The sequence below is a fragment of the Pteropus medius genome, unplaced genomic scaffold (assembly GCF_902729225.1).
Source record: "Pteropus medius unplaced genomic scaffold, Ma_sr-lr_union100, whole genome shotgun sequence".
Classification (NCBI taxonomy): domain Eukaryota; kingdom Metazoa; phylum Chordata; class Mammalia; order Chiroptera; family Pteropodidae; genus Pteropus; species Pteropus medius.
This window is the reverse complement of record NW_024351730.1, coordinates 2204093-2214961: the sequence shown is the minus strand read 5'-3', so window position 1 is coordinate 2214961 and position 10869 is coordinate 2204093. Positions and strand designations below refer to the sequence as shown.

General features: G+C 43.3%; 1 protein-coding gene across 2 annotated transcripts in view; it reads left to right on the top strand.

Moving 5' to 3' along the window:
• The first annotated feature begins 221 nt into the window (after positions 1 to 221).
• Positions 222 to 10869, top strand: part of BEND4 (BEN domain containing 4) — a 32121-nt gene continuing 21473 nt past the window's right edge. For both annotated transcript variants that reach the window (XM_039845105.1, XM_039845106.1), the window contains exons 1-2: positions 222 to 814; positions 8592 to 9158. In XM_039845105.1, coding sequence (XP_039701039.1) covers positions 328 to 814; positions 8592 to 9158 — 1054 coding nt within the window. In that variant the 5' untranslated portion in view covers positions 222 to 327. The remainder of the gene's footprint in view (positions 815 to 8591; positions 9159 to 10869) is intronic.

Here is a 10869-nt window from a genome sequence, read left to right as displayed (position 1 = left end):
AGTGGCGGCGCCAGGCCCCGCCCCCGCCCGCATTATCATTAGCAGATATTACCCTAAACACTTGCTCTTTACTTCCTTTCTCCCTCCAGGCATTGGCGAGGCGGCCTGTCAATCAACTCTCGGGCGGCAGCCCCCCGCGCGGGGGCTCAGCGATGCCAGGCTTAGCGACAGGCGGCAGTGACGGCGGCGGCGGCCACGGCACAGACACACACCCTCCCACACGCGCGCACACGGGCAGAGCCGGCGGGCGGGCGGCGGAGGCAACCTCAGAGCCCGGCGCCGGGCGGGGAGGGGGCGTGCGACCGGGGACTGGCCCTGAGGCGCAGCATGGAGGAGGAGATGCAGCCGGCGGAGGAGGGGCCCAGCGTCCCCAAAATCTACAAGCAGCGCAGCCCCTACAGCGTGCTCAAGACGTTCCCCGGCAAGAGACCGGCTCTGGCCAAGCGCTACGAGAGACCCACTCTGGTGGAGCTGCCGCACGTCCGGCCGCCCCCGCCGCCCTTCGCGCCGCACGCAGCGGTCTCCATCAGCAGCAGCGAGCCGCCGCCGCCGCCGCCGCCGCCGCAGCAGCAGCAGTTCCAGGCGCAGAGCACCTACTCCCCCGGGCCCGGCCGGGCGGCCACCGCCGCGTCGTCGTCGTCTCCGTCCGCCGCGTCCCAGGGCCACCTGAGGACTCCCGGGCCGCCGCCCGCGGCCCCCGCCGCCTCCTCGTCCTCGTCTTTCGCCGCCGTCGTCAGGTACGGCTCGGGCCCGGCGGCCGCCACGGGCAGCAGCAGCGCGGGCACTGACGGCGCCAGCCTGGAGCTCAGCGCAGGTACCAACTCTTGGGCGCAACTTTCCTTCCCGCTCCGGCGGGGGGAGTAGTGGGGACCGAGGAAGGGGAGGCTGGGGACCCCGGACACCCTCCGGCGCGATGGGCCTGGCCGGGGAGAGTGGAGGCGGCACGCCCCGGAGGCCTCCCCGCGCGGGCAGCAACTTCTGGAGAATTCTGAGGCGCTGTCGCCGCATCCCGAGCTTCCGACGGCGCGCGCGCCACCTAACAGGTGGCTCCGCCGCCCGAATTCGGCTTGGCGCCCACCGAGCGCAGCGGCGGGAATTGTTCGAGCGGGGACCTGGCAGGCAGCTCTGGCGCCGAAGCCGCGCGCGGCCCTGGATTGAGACCGGACACCCTAGGGTGACAGCCGAGGCAGCTCCCAGCGAAGCTTGAGCTACTCTGTAGGGTCTCTGGGACGCCCTCCCCTTTTCCTCCGCTGCTTCACTTTTTCCTTTCCACTTCCATTTACCTATTTCTTTCATTTGTTTTTTTCTTCTTTGCCTACTGGCCCTCCTTTTCTCCATCGCTTTGATGCTCTCTCTTTCGCTGTCTACTCAGCAGGCTCTTGTGCGCGCGGTGTCTCTGTACCTCTTTCGTTGCTCCTCTCTTTCCCCACCCACCCACCCCAGAACCCCAGCCACGCGGTTGTGAGACTCCTGGCTCCTCTACGCCAGCGATGCGGTGGAACTGGCGCTTGCCCCCAGGGCCAACTTCGGGGAAGGAGACATCCCGCCCCTCCTCCCAGCCCCGAGAGCCTCGGCGCTCCAGGCCCTCCATCCACAACACCCCCTACGGGGTGGGACACGGCTACGCCGCGGGTCCCGCGCCCCGGAGCTTCTGGGCCCGGGCCTGCGGAAATGCTTCGTTGGGCGCAAACACCCCAGGGTACAAGATTCTACTCCATTACCGGGAGCCTGAAGGCGGCCCCTTGGGAAAAGGCCAGGTGTCCTACCCGGCTGCGGGAATGGAGATGGGATAGTGGAAAGGCCAGAGCGTGGGGCCTGCGCCCTAGGACGCTCTCCACTCCTTGAGGACTGGCAGCCACATTCATTCTGCTTATCTGAACTAACTCAGGCCTTTTATAGCACTTTGGAGGCTCCCCTCCCCCCCAAGTCTGCATATCAATGAATCCAAGGCTTTATTTCTAATGAAAATATGAGCATTGTTTCTAAATGAGTTATAGATGCCTACGCTAATGTTCTGTTTGTCAATATTTTGACACATGAAGGATTGGTTTTGAGAAAGAAAATCTAATTACAGGTTATAGTGAAGACTTATTCTATCACATTCCTCGCTGATTCGGAGATGTTTGATGGCTTTGAGTGGGTTTCTTATGTGGATGTCCTTAATTGTTTATGGGTGTGTGTGTGTGTTTTTTAAGTTGTTCCTGGCCCAGTATTGTGTTTTTATATTCAATTTTAGGTTCCTCGCCCACTTCCTTTTTCCACATTTTTCTTCTGTTTCCACCTCTTGAGGTTTGTGTTCTTTTCTTTGGGTTTGGGGTCTTTTTTTCTATACTGCTACTTGTTCATGCCCAGTTTTATTCCTCAGCTCTGCTTATCTTTCTGTTTTTTAATCTTGTTTTTCAGGAATTTGTATTCTTTTCCCTTTTTCTATATATTGCTTACTCCTTTGCATAACCTCAGTTCCACCATGTTCATTGGGGTTTTCCCCCTCTTCTGCCCAGTTGAGTCTTTAATCTCATCTCGCTTTCTCCTTTCAGTCTTCGCTGACTTTCAGTCTTTTACTTACTTTATACACTATAAATCTGCCCCCTCTCATTTTCATTTTTATCCATAGTTCTAATCTTGTTTTATTCCTTCTTTTCTCTGCACCAGTCACTTGCTATCCTGTCTATGGTCCTTCCTACTCTGGCAGTTTCCCTGCTATCTTTTATTCATATGTAGCATTTTGGTTGTGGTTTTTTGTTTTGTTTTTTTTTTCTTTCTCACCTTGTCCTAAATGTTCTTTCAGTGTTTCTTCTAATGTTCTGTCTAGTTTATGATGTCTCTGTCCCCAGATGGAAATCACATCACTGAATCTAAAGGAATGAAAATGGGCTTGTTGATGCCCCCTCAAAGGGAGTTTGAGGGGGCATCAACAAGCTCTTTTTAAGAGAGGTAAGCCTGATAACACCAAGGACAGGATGTCACGTGCTTGTTGGAAAGATGTGAATTAAATGGTAGGTGTCTTCCATAAAGTAAAGAAAATAGTCTGAGGCAAAAAAAAAAAAAAAAGCTCATAGTACTAGACATCATGAATTGTGATCATAATATTAATCATTGATGGACAAAGCCATTTCTTAACAGGCACTGTAATGTGAGTGGCCATCAGAGGGACAGTCACCTGATTGGCTCTTTGAGGAACTAGTGGTTCCACTTTGAACCAATGAGCATGTGTGCACAGAGGGATGGCCATTTAAGCATACTGGGTGGGGGTGGGAGTCATCATTTGCTTGTTGCACCCTCACAAAAAGTATTATTGAAATATCTTAGGCCACCTAGTAAACTGAAAATAGTCAGAATATCAATATGATTAAATGAATCAAGGATAGAAGAAGAGAGATGACTGAGTGTCCAGAGCAAGTGCAATGAAAACATAAAAGGGTTGAAGTGAATCTTATTTGCCATTAAGGGCCATAAACCATCGAGAGGAGAAACATGTGATTAAAAATAGATTTTTTTCAACATTCTTCTAAAATCTCATGAAGAGTATAATTTTCTTTAAAAGGTGTAATATACCATGGTTTTAAAAGCATATTTTTCCTCTGTGGGAGGCTTAGAGTTAAAACCCACGTAGATCTTGATATGCAGCCTAAATTTGGCATCAGGAAATGGGAAATTGCATCTTTAAGCAGAGTACAATCAAAAATGAATTACAATAAATCCTATATAATTGCATAGGTCATTCTCTTTAATGAGATTTTATTAACCTGACTGTCAAGCTTTTGAGTCAGGCAGATATTTTATCTTCTTCAACTGATAAAAGTGTCAGCTATAAACCACCATATAAATATTCATAAATCTACACATCTGTGGCAGCCTATCAGCATCATTCTTTTGGACATTAAAAGCATTCTAATTACTTTCTGTCTAGCAGAGCTGAAATGCTGCCTGTTATAGTATGTGCTTGGCAGGCATGATTGCTTTTGTTTGCCATCACAAATAGCAGCATCCTATTTTATATACCGATGGTCCAGAAAATATTCAAGGATTGACTGAGCAGGATGAGTATTAGGAAGCACCATCTGGTTTTGATAGCACCAAGTATATTAACTCATCTGTTAATTTTTGACACATCATTGATTTATTTATTTAGAAAAATTGCATCCTGTTTTGCTGTGTTGATGTTTGCCATTATGAAAAAAAATGGGATGGCATTTTTTTTTTTTGTAAGACATAGTTAATTGATTTAAGACAAGGTTGATGCTTCCAAAGAGGCTTTCATTTTTTAACTTCTATTTTCTAAACCATGAAGTCTTGTCTTAAAATGAAGTTATATTAATGTTTTAAAGAAATTATCTATTTTGAACTAGCCGAAAATCCTTTAGGTAGATATATGGATACATGATAGTAGGTCACAAAATTTTTTCTGCTTCTGCATTTTTTAATATTAATATATTTCACCCTTCATTGGGCTAAAATCAAAAGGTTACCACTACTCTCGACTGCTGTGATCTCCTTCATAGAAACAGAATGCTCTTGGGGATATGCTGTGATGGGCAAATTCCATTCAAGGCTTTACTTACAAAGAAGGACATTAAAGTAGGAAGCCTGTGTTTGATTGCTGAGTTCCCATACCTCTTCTTATTCACTTATCAGATTTAGGATGGATTAAACCACTTAAATTCCAAAGAATTTCTAAAAATGAATTTTTTTTAATTAAAAAAATAATCATGGGTTCAGATTTTGGAATCAGACTAGGCACATTTGCAGCATGATATTATCTCCCAACAGACTGCACAACAAAGCAAAATAAATTGGAAGTGGCCATTTTAGAATGCTTTGTGATTGTGATTTATTAACATTTCATGGTGTTTAATTTTAGCAAAGTTAGGGGCAAAGTAAGTAGTTTTAAAGCTCTTTTGTAAATTGCTGACTGTCCTTCCCTGCCATCATCTGAGTGGAGTATTCTGTGACTAGGGGGAAAAAAAAGTTAAAAAAAAATTCAAAATACATGTCACACTTAGCTCAGTTGTGAATCATGGATCAGTGGCCATTCAGTTGTGTTCATATGAAAACAGAACTTTTCTCCATTTTTTAGCAAGAATGGGCATCACACAGTACTTGCATTTGTAATTCTATCTAGAAAGCTAAAGTATTGTTGGCTGCAGTATGTATTAAGTGGAAAGATTTACTGTGTTCTACGAAATATAATAGTAATATTTTTCATCACACTCTTCAGTGTAAAATACTATTCAAATATTAAAATAGTATTCAAATATGTTAAGATACTGAAAAGAGAAATTCGATTTTAAGGGTTATAGTTGCTCTTTTTGTATATATCATTTCTAAGAATGAAGCATTTAAAAAAACTGCAGGCAAGAACTGTTTTATGATTGTAGCTATTTTCTGATATTCTGAGTGCACTTTAATAGATTATCTTCATGATGTAGGGTAGTACATAATGATTTTTTTCTCAGCATATTACGAGTTTATCCTTCAATTAAGAAAACAAATCATACTTGTCCCTAAGTCAGATTTTTTCCTTAAAATCTATACCCTAATGTGATTTTATCAATATGATTTAAAATACTGAGTGTTCTTTAGGATATAGAACAAATATATTGAGCAGTTCTTTCTAAACAATTCTATTTTAGCCTTTCTTTTCATATTTTCCTTTCATCGAGGTTATGTTAATGGTGTATAGGCTGTAAATCAATTGGGACTATGCTGATTAAAATGCAAACAGTAAATACAACTTCAGGTCTAGAATGGGATTATAGGATTAAAATGAATGAAAACTGCGAGTGTGCTAGCATTGAGAATTCCCAATCAATATCATTCTTTGATTTTACTAATAAAAGAACAAAAACCTCCAAGTGAAGAAATGAGATTGCAACATCTTAAATCTCCCCACTTATATCGTTTAGCTGTTTACTTTTTTGTTTATTTGGTTTTGGTAATTATAAAGAAATGATACCCCAATATTTGAGGCCTTCCCCTCATTAGTGTTGATTTACATTATGAGCTCAGTTTCTTCATTTCACCTGGCAGGGGGCAGAGGCGACATCATCAGTTCGAGTGCTTGGTGTGTGAAAGATACTTTCTATGTCCACATCCCTTTTTCTCCAACATAGTAAGAGGACTTTATGTTGGCAGCTCCTTCAGCCAAGTTCACAGTCCCATCAATCAATTCTAGCCTGAAACTATACCCAGCATTTGGTTTCTTCTTCAGCATTCAAAATAATTGTGTAAAAAACAGGCCTTTGCCTGATATTTGAGGGATTCGAGACAAGAGTACAAACGCAGACCCATAGAATTCAGTTAGCATTAATGTATTGGCTAGGTGGAGAGCCAGAGGAGAGGAAGAGCAGTTAAGAGGATCGTTTTATAAACTATATAAATGTCTAACCAATGTCCTGTATACTTGACACTAATAAAATTTTTTAAAAATGCAAGCCTACATACCCTATGTCTAAATAATTAAGAGGCATGAATCGGGCTAACTTTAAAAAGTTCTGTCCACCTACCCTGACAAAGACACCTTCATACTGACCAGGTTTGACTTTGGAGTTTGCAGCAACTCATGGCCTTTTCTTCCCACCCCTAGCTTCATCTTCCTCTAGGAGAGAGTTCTTATACACAGATATGGATGCCCCAGCTCTGGCACCATGGTCTGTCATGGGGAGGATAGCTCAGGGAAGAGACCACAGGCCCTCTAAGCAGTTTGAGTTCCTGGATCTTGGGTACTTAGCCTTGGGGAGAGGGAGGGCTGGAGCAGGAGGGTCTAGGCTGGGCCCTCCTGCCTGTGTCTAGGGCAGTACTGCTCCTTAGAATGAGGATGCGCTCTGCCGAGAAGAAAATAATCCTGTGGACTCTCAGCCTGCCTAAGTGGTCTTGCCACTGCCACCCCAGCCAAGTAAATCTGAAAATGCCATAAACTAAGAGTCTTTTTTTTTTTTTTTTTTAAACAAGAGCTCTTGCATGTATTCAGTAAATATTTCTTGAGGTACTATGCTGGCCCTGAAACCCCAGGGCACTCAGACTTACTGGCTTCATAGACTGTACTGTCTCTCTTCCTCTCCTGAACTGAAGAGTACTAGCCTGTATATTCTGATTTGTCATTTTTTCAGAGGGATCCAGGAATAGTAGCATTTTATAGCTTTGGGAGATGTGAGGGATGCTTCCTGTTTGCCAGGCACTGTGCTGTAGGCTTTACGTTCTTATTAAATAATTTAAAAAGGACACTTGGACCCCAATATCTTAGTTACTCAGAAAAGAATAGTACAAAATGGAGCATGTAGTACTATGTGCAGGTTTCTGCAGGTTTCATTGGTCATACATCCTGGATTTTCTGAAGAAATAATTTCTGATCACAACTATTCTGGTTCATTGTTTCCGTAGAAGCCCTTGAAGATCTCACCATTTTTCATTTTAAAAGTTGTGGCTTTTGTTTGTTTTCTGGGGAAGAATACAACTGGTCAGCATTTTCAGAGACAGCAGTAGCTAGTTACTGTCATAAACAATAGTTATTGGCATCAAAAATCTACACTATTTTGTTGCCATTTTTCTGGGTGTGGGGAGAGGAAATCCTCATACCACTCTGTAAGCCCTAAAAAGTATCTCTCTCTATTTGTAAATAGCCTATTCTGGGTGGCAGTCAGGAGAGAATCTGCCTTGTGACGTTTACGTTAGAGTGAATTTTCAAGATCCTTAGACTGATGACATCAAGTCACATTTTCACAATTTAGAGGTTTTTGTCTTTTTTTTTTTTCCAGTGAATTGATTGCTTTCTGTTTGGTTTTTGCTCTTTACTGATTAACAGTTAATATGCTTTGGAATTCATGTATGTGAACTAACCAGCACTCTCAGCACAAGCCATTTTAGGAGATTTGGCAATCTAATGGAAGAGGTTCTAAAAAGAGCACTACTGCTTTTCAGATGATACTGTATAGATCAGCCTAAACATTGGCCTTGACATAATATCCATGTTGGCAGATAAGTTAAAAGAAAGTTATTGGATGGCACATAGAGTTTTGCTTTTGAGCTATCATCATCTGCCTTATAGGTCCACTCTTTGTTTTACCTCCATGTCTAGTGAGTTCTTCTAAAAGACTTATCTTCAGTTTGTATGTGGGAGCCACGTACTCTCGGCAGGATTGTATCAGCTGATTAATAGCAAGGGCACGAGGGCACTCCAGAAATAGAAGTAATGATTGCTCTAAGCCCTTCTGTCAATGAGGAATTGAGTCTGCAGTGGCTGGCTCGATTCATTAAAGATATTAATGAAGCCAAAGGTGCGAGTTCAGACCTGTGCAGGCCAGTTAATGCCACAAAGAGAGAGATCTCTGTATGATACTCTAAAGTTGTTGTCCAGCCGTTTCCCAGAGTAAAGGGCTGGGGGTAACTCATCAGGCACCCCACCAGTCGCAGAACAACAGGAAGCTATATATGCATCCTATTAAAAGTGGACTCGCCATGTCACCTCGATTTGTGATAGAGTAGAAACAAATACATATTTTTAACATTTTTGAATGTTAAACTCAAAATTGAGGACCTTACTCATCCCTTGCTTTTGGTTATTGATCTCTGATGTGTCCTTTCATGTGTTTCAGAGAGTCGAATGATCTTGGATGCCTTTGCCCAACAGTGCAGTCGAGTTCTGAGCCTCTTAAATTGTGGAGGAAAACTTCTGGACTCCAGCCATTCCCAATCCATGATTTCTTATGTAAAGCAAGAAGGCTCGAGTTATACTGAAAGACAGGAGCAGTGTCACATTGGGAAAGGGGTCCACAGTCAGACCTCAGACAATGTAGACATAGAGATGCAGTATATGCAAAGGAAACAACAAACTTCTGCCTTTTTGAGAGTTTTCACTGACTCCCTACAAAATTACCTGCTCTCGGGGAGCTTTCCGACTCCAAACCCCTCATCAGTCAGTGAGTATGGCCACCTGGCCGACGTGGATCCTCTGTCAACCTCCCCCGTGCATACACTAGGTGGCTGGACTTCCCCAGCAACATCTGAATCCCACGGCCACCCATCTTCTTCTACACTGCCAGAGGAGGAAGAGGAGGAGGAAGAGGAAGGCTACTGTCCTAGATGTCAAGAGCTGGAGCAGGAGGTTATTTCACTGCAACAAGAAAATGAAGAGCTCAGGAGGAAATTAGAGAGCATCCCAGGTACTTGACATGTTACTTACAAGCCAACTGCAACTTATTCCTTTCCATTGTCTCATCAGTGTGTGTGTGTGTGTGTGTGTGTGCGCGCGCGTGCGCGCGCTTTTGTTTGTTTGTTTTTGGCCAGTGATACAGAAAAGTGGGAAAAACAGGCATGCACAGGGTACCCTTAGCCTGTCAGTGCCAAACAGATTTTGAGATGAGCCACTAACCTTGTCCTGGCTATGTTTAAGCCATGTTCTTCTTGGGTATAAGCCTGAAGCCTATGGTCCTACTAAAAGATGTCTCTATCGATACAAAAGCAATTCTTACATGTGGTACAGTGAGATTGAAATAGGCCAAGTGCTATGAGCCTGAGTTTCCTTCAAAATATGGCCCTATTCCTTTAAAATGGCTTTTGTATTTTTAAAGACTTTGATATATATGTTTTATTAATCAGTGGTAGAAATTAAAATGAAATGATACCTTTAGTGACAGGACTTGACTAGTACTGAACAAATAGTCTCTTCTATTTCATTAATTTCTCGCTTTCTTGTTAAGTTTCAACAGGCATAGTCTCTTTTCAGCATGCGAACTCCCCCCTTGAAGTTAATCAGCAACTGTAAACTAAAAAGAGTAGACAAAAACAGACCAGTAATTAAGCTGATCCCAAACTATTTGTATCCCTGGCAAAATATGAGGAAATTCCTGCCTCCTAGAGATAGTAGATTTTCAGAGTAGCAAAATTCATTATGGCGTGATCTGCTCTGGGTTGCAAAGTCATTTTTTCACTATTTGGGAAGGTACTGATTTTGCTTATGTCTTTGAATTCATTCCTGTGTGTCTGTGGCTTACAAAAGATACTAAGATCATTAGCTAGAACAATATCTTGAAACCTTTTTAATTGTGCACCCATTTATTTTCCTTTTGTCCTTTCATTTAAAAGAATACCTCAAATAGACCTAAGGTTTGGCTCAGAATATTTTGGAATTAGATTTAGTGCAGTTATCTTGTTGGGGAGAAGCAAGAGGTAAAGTAAATCCATTCTCTGTTTTTGTGTGTGAGCCATGGGGTTAGATGAGTCCAGGGGGCCTTCCTAAGCCAGGCCAGCACTGACTGCAGGAGAGAGACTGGGTAGAACTCCAGAACATGCAGTGGATCCAGAGTGCTTTTGGTTTCTTCAAGTCAGAGGGATACAAGTGCAACTAACACACTGTGAAATTTTACAGCTTTCACAGACCCATAAATTATGGTTGATTAACTGTAGGTTTTACCCTCAAAAGGGTATTTTCATTTTATTCCCCCCCCTTTCTCTTTCATTGGGAAAGAAAATAGCATCCTGCTGATCAACCAATAGCACATACTTACATCAGCCATTTAGAACTGTGGGTAAAGTTTTAGAGTGCAAGGACAGGCAACACAAATGTCCAGAGTATTATTGCCTAATTCTTAATCCTAACTATTTGGCAAACCATCTGTCCTTGGTAAGTCCTAAGCAGATTTGGAGTTCAGTCCGACTTCTGTTTCCTGAATCCATAGTAAGAGAAATGTCTTGTGTTAGGGATAACTCATCACTGGGCCTGCCACTAATCATTGTCCTCTACTTCCCAGAAACATGAAAATGCTGCAATTTCTTGAGCCCTCTTGATGGTCAGACATTGAATTACACAGGTTGATATTAGGCTAATTACTGTTACTGTAAACTTTTCAGCCTTGTTGATAATCGTCTCCATGA